At 47.3% G+C, this 14846-nt stretch overlaps 1 protein-coding gene across 4 annotated transcripts in view; it reads left to right on the top strand.

Annotated features, from left to right (window-relative positions):
* The window catches only part of LOC137424369 (mucin-4-like), a 115920-nt gene that overhangs the window by 38683 nt on the left and 62391 nt on the right, over positions 1-14846 (top strand). Inside the window, exon 1 of one of the 4 annotated variants that reach the window (XM_078775400.1) lies at positions 5397-7412. The exons of the other annotated variants lie outside the window; for them this stretch is intronic. Within the exon in view, the coding sequence (XP_078631526.1) occupies positions 7181-7412 (232 nt within the window). The 5' untranslated portion in view covers positions 5397-7180. Of the gene's footprint in view, positions 1-5396; positions 7413-14846 lie in introns of those variants that run through there. 4 annotated transcript variants of the gene reach the window in all.

The following is a 14846-nucleotide window of genomic DNA, read 5'->3' on the forward strand; positions in this document are numbered from 1 at the left end:
CGCCTGGCCAAACAGCAATCGGGGGAGAAGGGCCTTGGTAAGAGAGGTGACCAAGAACCCGATGGTCACTCTGGCTGAGCTCCAGAGATCCTGTGTGGAGATGGGAGAAACTTCCAGAAGGACAACCATCAGTCCCTGTGCTTTTTCTGGTCTTCATCAATGATCTCTCTGACTCTCTTGAAAATCCTCTCTATCTCTTTGCTGATGACTCCACTCTCTGCCGCTCCATTCCTCATCCCTCAGATCGGCAGTCTGCAGCCTCCTCACTCTCTGCAGACCTGGACAAAATCACAGACTGGGCAAACAAGTGGAACATGTCTTTCAATCCTGACAAATCTCACACTCTTACGATGTCTCTCCGAAAAGACCGACTGGACAACCCTCCCATCTACTTTCTGAATAATCCTCTCCAAGAAGTTCTGTCACTCAAGCTTTTGGGTCTCACTATCTGCCATGATCTTTCCTGGGAAAACCACATTTTCAAGCTGGCCTCCAAAGCCAGTCGCCGACTGGGCATCCTCCATCGTGCAAAGTCCTTCCTTGGCACACCTGAGCTCCTCACCACATACAAGGCTTTCATCCGCAGCTCAATGGAGTACTGCTCTCCCCTCTGGGCTGGTGCTCCTGCCTCACACCTAGCTCGTCTTCACGCTATTGAAACCAAAGCATTCAGAATCATTGGAATCTCCCGCGATGACGCTATCTCCGAGGGCCTTTCACTTACTCACCACAGGCAGGTTAGTGGTCTTTCCGTCTTCTACCGACTCCTCTCCGGCCTTGCTCCCCCAGCTCTCTCTGGGCTCTGTCCCGCAAATATTCCTACAGGTCGCACAAGATCTGCCAGCAACCCTCTTATGGTTAAACATGCCAAAATCAAGACTCTCTGCTCACCTACACTCCTTCATTCCTCTTTTCTCCCGCCTCTGGAACAAACTCCCTCACTCTCTTCAATCCGACTCCTCCCTCCAGGTCTTTAAAACAGCTGTTCACCACCATCTCTTGTCTTCCCCAATCCAAAACCTTGATCTTTTCTATCCCCGCTAATTTCACCCCAAATCCACTTTTTGAGGTGCCGACTTCTTTCCTGGAAGTCCTTGGTGTCCTTGCGTTTTATACCTATCCTGCCCCCCCCCCCCCAGGCCCTCTCCCTCCCACACATCTCCCGATGTCCCTGCTCTCAAATGTTGTGTTTGTGTGCTTCCTCCCCTTCTCTCCCCATCTTGTCGACCGCTCCCCTTTTTATATACTTTGTTTGCTTGTTTGTTTGATTTGTTTGTTTGATAAATGTTAGCTCTTTCACGAGCCTCGACTCTGTATACAAAAATAAAAAGAAAAAAAAGTGCAACACTCCACCGATCTGGGCTTTATGGCAGAGTGGCCAGACGAAGCCTCTCCTCAGCGAAAGACACATTGAGTAAAAGATTTGAGTTGAGATTGAGACACTTGAGTAAAATAGGCTATATTGTTTTTCCAAATTTCAGCTTTGGCCTCCAGCATTTTCAGGTTTGGACTCCCGCATAACATTATTTACCTGGGTGCCGCACAAACGGCTGCACCGATTGGCTGCACCGATTCGACCCGGTGACCTCGGACAAAGACCTTTTATAAGGACATGGGTTGAATCCCCGCTTGAGAGAATGCCAACCCCCTCCCGGCTATCACTATCGTCTCTCCAACTCACAATCCCCACGAGATATGCGGAAAGGACGACCCAAAACCAATTATCTTCTTCTTGATTCATATATAAACATCATTAAAAGTAAATAATGACCTCGGCCAAAGTTCAAACGACGTGAGTTTAATCTCTACATGAGAGAATTCCACATAGCTGTTTGGGCGGTGTATAAGCTAACAGATTGTTGTCTCCATCGATCTTGCCAAGGCTGTAACACCTATCGGCTCAAAATCATTTTAACTGTTGACTTGGTAGTTTTTACAATGAAGGAAACACGTATGGGGAGTACATACAACATAGCTATTGTGAATGTGACAGCTCTGAGGCGTCTTTCGCTTCGCATCCAATTATTCATTACATTCATTCATTCATTTCATGATCATTACGCTCATTCTTACACTCATTAAACGTTCATTAAACATTAAACGTTCATTCAACATTAAATGTTCATTAAACATTAAACGTTCATTAAACGATTACGAAAATAAAAACGAAAAACATTACGAAATTACGTTCACACTGTCACATCAAACACTACCGTGAACACAAACATCGTCACAACATCGTCACAATGAAAACATCATCACAAACGTTACGTTATGTAATTCAAACCGTGAATACATCTAATATTGGAGAGCCCATTGCCCAAATTTGAAACACGATAGAATAATATTGTTATGTCGGTGGGGTAGAGCAATATCTAGAGTCAGGTAGATCTGAATAGGTAACATGCTTCGTCTGTCGCAATAAGGAATCTGCCCTGTAATAAGTTCTGTGTGTTTAGTCCGGTTTGTCGGTTAAGGAGTATACCTGTGAACATACCAGGATGTTCGTGTGCTAGGTAGTTGTCGGGATTAAAGATAACAGGCCTTATGTGTCACACCTGGTACTCAAACCTTTGTCCCTTATGGCAATGCATACCCATATAAACACTTAGATAGGCCCTTTAGTGCACACAGTAATTAGATCCCCATCCCTTACAACGACTTTGGAAGAAGCCAGATTGGGGCAACGCCGGGTGGCCGCCGTCAGCTACACCACGAGCTGTGACCACGCCACAGGGAACGTGTGATTGGAGGGAAGGAGCTGGAAGGTTTGGTGGAAGGCATTGGTTGGTGGCGCGCCATGGCTGACATCACCGCCCAGGTTATAAAAGTGTGCTGCACGATATTTCAGCAGCTCGAGCTCTAGCCCTTGCACTCTCTGCCTCTTGCGCTGCCTCTGGCTGTCTTGCGCTGCACGACATCTCTCTGTGCTTGAAGTTTTTGCGCTTCTTCTTGGTCTTGAGAGGTCCTGGTGGTGGTTGGTTCACCATCTGCGTGGTGCAGGAGTGAGGCTCGATGCTGTGAACGGGCGGGACCTCGTGTGCGAACGGAGAGGGCGTTGGCTCAGGCCTTGCGAAGTGTGCGAGGCGGACATAGGGTTCCTCCACGCCGGAGTTTGGAGCCATGTTGCACTGAAACCGATGGACAGATAAGACCGCACACCACATCACCATTACACGACATTTCTTTTGTTCATTCATCCCTGTGTCCTGTTGTTGAGTCTGGTGTGTGGGATCCCAATTTAGGAATTAGATTTATCGTTGCGTTTCCCTGTCCCGATCCTTATTACAATAAACCCTTTTATTATTCCTCATTCCCTTCCACGCTGGTGTCCATTTGAGTTCGATCCCCTTCCACAGTTACGCGCTCCCGCTTCTTCCTCTTCTTCTTTTACTGCATTTTATAGCCGAATCTGTGTTTGGTCGTCACCTCAAGTAAGTCCGTTTTGGTCCAGCCGCAGTCCCTGGTGTTAACCAGGAGGGTCCGTGCGACAACTGGGAGTCAGGAGTGGGATTGAACCCTGAGTAAATTTGGTGTCAATGAGTGGAGAATTTGAACGCAAAATTTTTTAGTCGGACGCGATAAAATTGCATCGGCGATCGGTGCGCGGGACTCGAACGGCGCGTCATTAAATTTAATTTGATCCTGTTGTAAAAGCCGCGCGGAAAGCGACCTCCTCTTTACGGATGGAGGAGGTGAGAAAGATGGAAGAAGGGATGGAAGATGCGGGAAGCATTGGGAGTGAGTCGGAAGTAGTGGGGGGTAGAGAGCAGTGGTGGAGCTTCTCCAACCTCAGGGACGGCCCCCATAGATGGCCAGGCCTTAATGCAATTTATGGCACGGATGGAAAATAAAATAGGTGCTCAGAGGGAGCACTGTGAACGAACCAGTGCGGAATTGAAGGGAGAGATGAGGGGGATGAGTAATGAGTTGGGAGAAATGAAATACAAAATGGATGCCCAAAGGAATGAAACGAATGCTCAGGGTGAGCGATTGGAAAATAAAATTGATGGGTTGGATGGAAAAATGGACTCCCAAAGGAATGAATTGAAGGGAGAGATTAAGGAAATGAGTGACCAAATTAATGAATTGAAAGGGGAAATGAATGCTCAGAACGAGCAATTGGAGAACAAAATTAATGCCCAAACCAACAACATCGAAGGACTGAAGGAAGAGTTGGAGGGGCAAATTGATGGATTAAAGGAGGGATTGAAAGGGCAAATGGAAGGAATGGAAAGTAAAATTGATGGATTGGAGGGGAAGATAGAGGGAATGAATGAGCAAATGAATGAAAAATTGGAAGGAAAAATTGGGGAGATGGCACAGCAGCTGGGGGAATGAATTGATGGCATAGAAGGGAGAGTGCAAAACCAAATTACGGACTGACTGGGGGAATTTGAGGGTAAAGTAGAAACTAAAATGGGGGAGATGGAAAAATCCATGGGGGTGGAAATTGAATTGAAACGGGAAGAATTCGTGTTAAAAATAGAAGAGGGCATGACCCAGGCTGTCCGAATGGGGGAAAGGTTGGAAGATAGAATTGGGGCCACAAATACCAGAATAGATAAAGCAAATGGAGACCTGGAAGGCTATCGGGGCCGGGTGGATGCCCCAACACATCAAGAGGGGGACGAATTGGAATCCTTGCAGCACCAGGGCGGTGGTGCAGAGCGAGAGGTGGTAACATTATTGGGGGTCCGAGTAATGGAGCCGGACCGGGTTTTTAATGGGGAAGGCATGTCGGGGCCAGAAATGATTGGCAATGGAGAAGATGTACATGATGTGACACAGCGGCTGGGGACCTGGGACCGTCCCAGGGAGGTAGAGGTTGACCAGGCCCAAAGGAGTTTGAGGGAGGAGGTGAGTCGGTCCGAGGAGGAGGTTGGAATGACCAAGGCGACCCTCACCGTGCTCACCGATTGGGTAACAGAGGCTCCAAAATTGGACAACCAGTTGGGGGAGTGTGTTGGCTCCATGCTTGATTTGGAACTTGGAGAGTCAGGAGAAAGAGCCTCTGGAAATTTGGTCCCCATGGGGAATTTGGACCAGCTGCAGGGAGGGGCAGAACAACCTGAGGGAGTTGTTACCTGCAGCTGCGGTGATTGGACACCTGGGGCCAAAATTTTTAAAAGGAAATTTAAAATAAAATTAAAATGGGAATTTAATGTGGCACAGCCATGGTTGGATTTGGTCCCCCGGCTGTGGAATTTGGACAAGGAGAGGTCATTGGTGATGCCCTCGGGCAAAAGTTGCCCCTTTCAATATTTGGGTATGCCAGCCAGCTGGGGGACTGTGCTGGCGAGATTTGGACGTGGGGTCCAGCCATGGGTGTCATGGTACGACCTGAGCCCCATGGGGGGGGGGGGGTCTGGTGTAGTGTGGCGTCCCTTGTCCGTCGGGGCGCCGCCCGAGCGGGTGGCTCGGGCTGACAGGGTCACCGGGCCCTGGTGGGGGTTAAGACCTCCATGGGGTCCGAGATGGTTTCTCAAGCCTGGGATGGCATTTATTGAGGACCACTAGGGGGAGGTGTTGTGGGTCGCGCTTTGGTGGTGGCATCGCAGACGGCCAACTTGGGCCTGATATGGTGACCACCCGGGCATGCTGCCTGACACCTCTTCCTGGGACTCTGGGACAGCCAGCATGTGGTGAACTGCCATGCTGTGTTGGTCTATGGAAACGGGTCGAACCACATGGACAGGGATGGAGATAGCCTGCCGGACAACCATTGGGGCATCTGTGGAACGTGATGGTGTGAGAGTGACCTTCCACAGATGTTCTGTTATGATTTATGGACTCTTGGTTTGGGAAGAGAGCCAGGGGAGTGTTAAATCGGGAATGTGTAACGAGCCGAGCATATGGGCCATGCTCGGCTGGCATGTGTATGGCAAAGCATCTTTCTTTGGTGAGTTTAGCAAAATGTGAAAAATGTTTGGCATGGGTAATCTAAGGTTAGATGCAAATTTAAGGGTGACTTTTGTGAAGAGAAATGGTGGTCACTGCACAGTGTCACCATTATTGATCCAGGTGTGTAGACCAAAGTGTTGTTGGCTGTGATAAAATTGATAGGTGAGCAGGACACAGCCTTCAACTGGTTGCGGGGGCGATTGCGCCAATATTTGGGACGTGGGGTTATGGGGATGCAGTTGTGTGTTCTGAGGGTCAACGTGGTGCTGTGCGTGTCCGAGGTGTGTGGACCATGTCTTCTGGGTGGGTCTCCTGGTGGAGCATGGCTGTCGACTGGACCTTGGTGTGGTCAAGTGTGGGTGAGCACTGGGGTCTGCGGTTCTGTGGACTGGGGGATGAAGGCGGCGGAGGTGACATGCGGAGAAAGCCACGCACTGCGACCGTTTCCCCCAGGGCCGAGGTTGTGCGTGCGGTAGTGTTGTTGGCAGCAGGTGCTCACCATATTGGCCAGTTGGGGCTGGTGCAGCTGTATTCCCCGCAGGGGGGCTGAAGGATGGATGGTGGGTTGCACCCTTATGGACACTCATGGGCCATGTTGTCGTTTTGACTGCTCGGCTTGTCCCGATGACCCTTGCACGGTAGAGTTGCGGAGCTGTCATAGCCACAGGTAGTTGTTTATAACAGTTCACCGTTGGATGCAGACCCACATACCTGCCAGTATAGTGGGGACAAAAGTAAAATATGGAAGAATTTGGTAGGCCCAATGGGATAAATTTTGGGATTTTGAGGGTGGATGGCACTTTGGACCCGAGCAACCTGCAACTACCTGCACTTGAGGTGAGTGTTTTGAGGTGTGCTGTCCCAGGCTTCAGGACTTGCTTATGTAAATTTGGGGACATGTAATTTGGAGTTGGGGGCGGGTGAGAGTGATGACATGGCCAGTGAGGGGGATGGAATGTGTGCCACAGAGTCTTGTGGGTGGCGTTTGTGTTGGTGTTGTTGTGATGTGTTTTCATGTGGTCGTGAGAGTGGAGATAATGGAGGATGAGTGATGATTATTGAGTTTTGAAATGTGCTTGTGGAAATGTATTGGTTAACTGTGAATGGGGATTTCACAAGGGCAGGCCGTGGCAACTTTTTGTAACAACTCTTTTGTACCATCTTATCGGAATTGTGCTGGAGAATTGAATGGCAGCGGGGGAGGAGATGTGTTTTGGGATCTTGTGGGTGGGGAAGGTGTGTGTGTCCGCAGGTACAGATCAGGCTCTGAGGAGCGATGCCTGCGACCCCCCCCCCCTCTCTACAGCAATTACCCCTGGCAGCCAGTGGTATCTGGAAATTGGAGCTCGTTGGTGGAGGGTCTGGTTGGGTGCCGTGGGGTAAAGGAGACCCACGGCGACAAGTGGAGCTGCGCGGAAGCAGGAGGCCACGGAGGAGCCTGGGGTTTGGAGACCCTCACCGACGGGGTAACGGCGGAAAGGGCTGTTGGGCTGTCACGGGGCCAAGAGGTAAAGGGGGGGGGGGGGGGGAGAGGGCAATGAACTTGTAAGTCGGTTGACTTGTTTTTGGGACTGCGGGCACCACAGCCTGAAGCGCCTCCACCATCTTAGTTGTGCGGTACCTCCCCGCTGCCTCGTAGAAAGTGAATGCACACACGAATGACATCAATGCCATGATCCTGCAGGGGGGTGTAATCAATAAGTGCTTGAAATGATTTTGTGTGTGATGATTTTTGGAATGAGTATGCATGGATAAGGGGTTTGTGTTGCATGAATGAGGGCGAAATCCACCGATCCATGTCACTCACCTGTAACATCTGGACAGGGCCCACATAAATTTAGGGGTGCATTGGGATGGCCCCGCAGGTGAGGTTGCATACTGTGGCATCCACCGGGGGACGCGGTCTGTAGACCGGGGTATGTACAGATGTTTTATAGAGTTTTGAATTTTGGGTTAAGGGTAAGTTTTGTGGTTAAGGTCGATTTTGGTGTGTTGTTTGTTTCCTCCCACCACAGGAGCGATGAATGGAGATCATTGTAAATATTTGATTGCATGGTTGTTAAGGGGGTTACCATGTTAAGGAGAATAGGAAGGAAGTCCGGCTCACTTCCCACAGCCCTCCTGCTTTATTTCGTAGGTTAATTAAGTGTGAGACAGTAAATGTTAAGACTGGAATGGTAGCGCCTGCAGTGAACCTAGCAGGAGCTATGGTTCCAGGGGGGTGGGGGGGGGGGGGGGGTGGGGCTGTTGTGTCGTGGGATAGGGCAATATCTAGAGTCAGGTAGATCTGAATAGGTAACATGCTTCGTCTGTCGCGATAAGGAATCTGCCCTATAATAAGTTCTGTGTGTTTAGTCCGGTTTGTCGGTTAAGGAGTATAACTGTGAACATACCAGGATGTTCGTGTGCTAGGTAGTTGTAGGGATTAAAGATAGCAGCCCTTGTGTGTCACACCTGGTAATCAAACCTTTGTCCCTTATGGCAATGCATACCCATATAAACACTTAGACAGGCCCTTTAACGCACACAGTAATTAAATCCCCATCCCTTACAACGACTTTGGAAGAAGCCAGATCGGGGCACTGCCGGGTGGCCGCCGTCAGCTACACCACGAGCTGTGACCATGCCACAGGGAACGTGTGATTGGATGGAAGGAGCTGGAAGGTTCGGTGGAAGGCACTGGTTGGTGGTGCGCCAAGGCTGACGTCACAGCCCAGGTTATAAAAGTGCGCTGCACGACATTTCAGCAGCTCGAGCTCTAGCCCTTGCACTCTCTGCCTCTTGCGCTGCATGTCTCTGGCTGTCTTGCGCTGCACGACATCTCTCTGTGCTTGAAGCTCTTGCGCTTCTTAATAATAATAATAATAAAGGAGTCTTATATAGCCCCATCAAGCAGAGTTAACGACCCTCGTGGCGCTAAACATAATCATGCAAACGCTTCTTCTTGGTCTTGAGAGGTCCTGGTGGTCGTTGGTTCACCATCTGCGTGGTGCAGGAGTGAGGCTCGGTGTTGTGAACGGGCGGGACCTCGTGTGCGAACGGAGAGGGCATTGGCTCGGGCCTAGCAAAGCGTGCGAGGCGGATGGAGGGTTCCTCCACGCCGGAGTTTGGAGCCGTGTTACACTGCAACCGACGGACAGATAAGACCGCACACCACATCACCATTACACGACGTTTCTTTTGTTCATTCATCCCTGTGTCCTGTTGTTGAGTCTGGTGTGTGGGATCCCAATTTAGGAATTAGATTTATCATTGCGTTTCCCTGCCCCGATCCTTATTACAATAAACCCTTTTATTATTTCTCATTCCCTTCCACGGTGGTGTCCGTTTGAGTTTGTTCCCCTTCCACAGTTACGTGCTCCTGCTTATTCCTCTTCCTTTCTTCTCTTCCCACGTTTTATAGCCGAATCCGTGTTTGGTCGTCGCCTCATGTAAGTCCGTTTTGGTCCATCCGTGGTCCCTGGTGTTAACCGGGAGGGTCCGCGCGACAATATTTACCGATATGAACAGTGATGTGGCTTTTGTTGAAATTCTACTAATACTGTTTAGATTTTGATGATTTGCGTGTGGTATGATTTAACGGATGTTTATATAAATCGTTTAAAATAAAAAAAGCCTTCAATTTCTGATATTTTGCCTTTTCATTTGGGCCTCCCAATTGAAGCCCCGCCCCTAGGGCGGGTACCGTTGCTAGTACAGTGGAACCTTGACTTACGAGTTTAATTCGTTCTGTTACCGAGCTCGTAACTCAAATTGCTCGTTTCTCAAATCAAATTTCCCCATTAAAATGCATTGAAATGCTATTAATCCGTTCCAGCCCGCCAAAAACCACACCAATTTTTTTAAAAATATACAGTATATATAAAAATATCTCGCGCTTTATATTTCACCTGTATGCAGCATACAAGTTGGCAGGATGGCCTGGACTGGAGGTACGCACACTTGACTCTAAAGTCTAAACTGTCCAGCCTGGGTTTGAATCCCGACCCAGCTATAACCTGTCATGGGTGAATCACAGGCAGGGTGATTCATCAATGTGTGTGCCGCTAAACTGGGCGCCCCGTTTGCGTCCCATTAGTTGTTGGATGTTAAGGATCTCACCGTGTTTTCCACAAAGAGAAGGCGAGCTATCGCCGGCACTCTGAACAAGTTGTGGCATGGCATGCTCTTCTCCTCTGCCGTTATATACGTCCTCCTCGGCATCTTTTTCCAGAAGAGCCCTGTCTCGTCACAGTTGAAGATTTGCTGGGGGATGTATCGTTCGGCTTCTATCAGTTCGGCAAAAGTTATAATAAAATCTTCAGCTGCCTTCACATCCGCCTCACCAAGTCGACAACACGCACACCTTGCTCATGTTTTTCGACGATTGCGTGTTTTATATCCAAGCACATCATCCTCTTCTTCTTCTCAGTTATAATAAAATCTTCAGCTGCCTTCACATCCGCCTCACCAAGTCGACAACACGCACACCTCGCTCATGTTTTTCGACGATTGCGTGTTTTATATCCAAGCACATCATCCTCTTCTTCTTCTCAGTACCGTGTTTTCCACAAAGAGAAGGCGAGCTATCGCCGGCACTCTGAACAAGTTGTGGCCTGGCATGCTCTTCTCCTCTGCCGTTATATACGTCCTCCTCGGCATCTTTTTCCAGAAGAGCCCTGTCTCGTCACAGTTGAAGATTTGCTGGGGGATGTATCGTTCGGCTTCTATCAGTTCGGCAAAAGTTATAATAAAATCTTCAGCTGCCTTCACATCCGCCTCACCAAGTCGACAACACGCACACCTCGCTCATGTTGTTCGACGATTGCGTGTTTTATAGCCAAGCTCATCATCCTCTTCTTCTTCTCAGCACTGCACTTGGCACTCACTTTCTTAGGCCCCATGGTTAAAACTAAGAAATTTTCCAAAATAACCAAAATGCGAAAACAAAAATGCAGCGATATACGGCAGAGATACTGTACTTGCACGGCAAGATAACCACGTGACCGGGTGGCGAAAGCTCGTAACTCAGATCTCGGCTCGCATCTCAAAGCAATAAACCGCCCGAGCGAGGGCTCGTATCTCGAAAAACTCGTAAGTTGGGGCACTCGTAAGTCAAGGTTCCACTGTACTTATAAATGAGGTTGCTACTCTGCATCACAAAGCTGCTGATACCAAATATGTTCAGATCGGATCATCCATTCAAAAGTTAGAACAGTTTGAACTTTTCACATTCCTCTCACGGTGGGGTCAGGAACCCCCCAATCCCCCAAGTGCCCCAATGGGGGCTGATCGTTGTCCACTCAGACCAAGTTTGTTATTCAGATCCCAACCTTCAAGGTGAAACCAAAAAGTAAACTTTTGCATCAACTTGAAATGACTGATGGTCCAGGCACCCCACTAAGTGTGACGTCAGCATTGAATATTCGAGAGCTGAAAGGAAAAGAGATGCGTCGCACCATCTTGCTCTCTCTCTCTCTCTCTCTCTCTCTCTCTCGTTCTGGCTCTTGTCTCAAGTGGACGCTCTTTTCTCGGGTGTGCTAGTGAGGAGATGTGTCAGGGCTTTGGGACTTTTGCAACATGGAAGGAGGAGGTGTTGGTTGAAGGAGGGGGTCGCGAGCGAAACAGAGGGATCCTGCCTGCTTGCCTCATGCCGGCGGCTGGCTATGGGCGCGGTTCCGTGCCATCTTGTGTGCTTCCCACGCGGTGACTCTGGTTCGATGACCAGCAAGCCATACTAGCCACTTGGGGACGCAAAGCTAAGTGCCGGCCAGCAATAAATAAAATATCATTTATTTTTACTTTCTTTTTCCCCTTGTGTGTATACGAGTCTGTGTGGAGACGTCAAAAAAATTAGGAAATTGTTTTACCTCACATACATTTTATTGTCTTTGCATTCATTTTCATTAAAACATTATTTGTTGGATCTTACTTTTCTTGTCTTGTTTCATTTCTTCGTTTGTGGGTTCGGATTAACCCTGTGTGTTCCCGATCAGGTAAGGCTCGGGCCTTCCCGCGGGCGCAAAAGATAATCCCGCCAAGGTTCGGAGTACACCTTGGAGTTGAAGCTCGTTTTGGTCATTCGTTCTCTTGGGGTCTTAACCCCAGGGACACGACAATATGCAGAAGCAGAATGCAAGTGTTGTTTTGGTGGCTCAGTGAAGTCCTGCCACCTGAGAGCAAAGACATGGCGAGTTATTGATATTTTGTGGCCATACTAGATTTATGGAAATGAGCTATTTATCCAATCCAGTTGTTGTTCCCCGTCGCACCGCGGAGCGAAAGGGGGACTTTTAGACCAGGAGCCCAGAAGGTGTATTCAAGTGAAAAGCGCCGAAGCAACTGACCACGTGGGTTGAAAGGGTTCTACCCCCACATCACAAAAAATGCATTGCTGCCGGGTCAGGGCCGGTGCCTTCCTGCCCAAATCGCCCAAAATAGGGACGCCATTACCGAAAATCCTATTTTCATCAATATCTGGAAAACTATACATGGCAGTATCACAAATCTGGTGTCTACACCCATGTTTTCATGGTCAATCACTATAAAAATTCATTTCTCCTTAGCCAGGGTTGTGTCTTTCCCACCCAAAAGCACCCAAAGTGCCCAAAGTAAGGAAACCATTGCTGAAAATCCTATTTCCCTCAATATCTGGACAACTATACATGGGAGTATCACAAATCTGCTGTCGACACCCATGTTTTCATGGTGAATCATTATAAAAATGCATTTCTCCTTGGTCAAGCCCAAAAGCGCCCAAAGTAAGGATACCATTGTTAAAAGATCATACTTTCCTAATTATCTGGAAAACTATACATGATAATACCATATGCAAAACAGTGTTTAGACTTTAAACACTTTTCTAAACACTATCTTGCACCACGTTTCTAAACATGTCTAAATTTATGCTAAACATGTTTAGGAAGTTGATGGCTTGTGTTTATTAAACAGACGGTGTTTATGAATTTGACATTAGTGTTTAGGTTTTAAACATCTTTAGAAACGTTGTGCAAGAAAAGTGTTTAAAGTCACAAATGACGTGTCTACACCCATGTTTTCATGGTCAGTCATTACATTGACAACATTTACAGTATTTAAAATATCTAGTTCACCATGCATTACCTCAACAATGCTGTATTATGGTATTTTCATCCAACTTGTGTCCTTAACTCACAACTTGCAGAGTCATTGTCCTTCAGAAGGAAAATAGTACTGTTCAATGACACTAGTCACCTTTTGATACAAACAATGGCATGCAGAACGTCCACCCAATTAGATGAGCTGATGGTTGTAGTAAACAAAGCCTGTAGTCACTATGCTGCCCTTTAAAGTTGTTTTTTTTTTTTTTTTACTGCGGATACCCAGATGTGTCCAATTTAATTTAATAATTTCGTATTATCACCATCTTCCGTGATCATGGTCACGTTTTTTTTCCCACAGTCATTAAGCTGGCAGAATTTTTTTTCCTGCTGTGGCGTCCATTTTGGAAGCCATTTTGGCCACCATCTTGAATTTTGGCAGATGGATACTCAGCAACATTGGAAATAATAGTAAATTTGAATTATTTGATCCCATAAACCTACCCATTGGCACCAAATAACTGTACTAGATGCTGTACTAGAACCTGAGATATAGTTATTTTTATCTAAAAATAGCGGACATTGTAAAATTCAAAATGGCCACCATTGGAATAATAGGAAAAAAAAAATGACACCAACCCAGCTGTGTTCCTTGGGGTTTAAGGAAATCAAAAACATTGGTGCAACTAGTATAGCAAATTTTGCAATAAAATCAAGACATGTTACATAACACCATGTACGGTACAATATAATACACCATTGTTTAGATAATACATGGTGAATTTAGTCATTTTTAAAGCACTGCAATTGTTGGCAATGTAATAATTGACCATGAAAACATGGGTGTAGACACATCATTTGTGATATTCTCATGTATAGTTTTCCAGATATTGAGGAAAGTAGGATTTCAGCAATTGTTTCCTGACTTTGGGAGCTTTTGGGCAGGAAAAATATGACCCTTACGAAGGAGAAAACTGCATTTTTGTAATGTTTGACCATGAAAACATGGGTGGAGACAGCAGATTTGTGATACTCCCATGTATAGTTGTCCAGATATTGAGGGAAATAGGATTTTCAGCAATGGTTTCCTTACTTTGGGTGCTTTTGGGCAGGAAAGACACAACCTTGGCTAAGGAGAAATGCATTTTTATAATGATTGACCATGAAAACATGGGTGTAGACACCAGATTTGTGATACTGCCATGTATAGTTTTCCAGATATTGAAGAAAATAGGATTTTCGGTAATGGCGTCTCTATTTTGGGCGATTTGGGCAGGAAGGCACCGGCCCTGACCCGGCAGCAATGCATTTTTGTGATGTGGGGGAAGAACCCTTTCAACCCACATGGTCAGTTGCTTCGGTGCTTTTCACTTGAATAAACCTTCTGGGCTCCTGGTCGATATGGTTTTCCCGTCCGTCCGTCCGTCCGTGCGGGCGTGCGTGCATGCGTGAGTACGTGCGTGCGTGCATAAGTGAAGGACCGCATTCAAATTTGGTGTGTGGGTGCAACCCACGTCAAAATCCAAGATGGCCGCCGCCATGTATGTCTGATGCCATGTATGTCTGAAACTTGTGACCGGAATATCTTGTAAAATAAGCGAAGTACCAACTTCTAATCTGGTGTGTGGGTGTATCTCGGCATAAGGAAGAACCCTATTGAAAATTGGGTCGCCACGTCAAAATCCAAGATGGCCGCCACCATATGTATGTCTGAACCTTGTGAGCGAAATATCTTGAAAAATAAGCGAAGTACCAACTTCTAATCTTGTGTGTGGGTGTATCTACGAATAAGGAAGAACGCTATTGAAAATTCTGTCGCCACGTCAAAATCCAAGATGGCCACCGCCATGTATGTCTGAACCTTGAGCTGAATATCTTAAAAAA

This window comes from Myxine glutinosa, chromosome 4, assembly GCF_964187855.1.
Source record: "Myxine glutinosa chromosome 4, kmMyxGlut1.1, whole genome shotgun sequence".
Lineage (NCBI taxonomy): Eukaryota > Metazoa > Chordata > Myxini > Myxiniformes > Myxinidae > Myxine > Myxine glutinosa.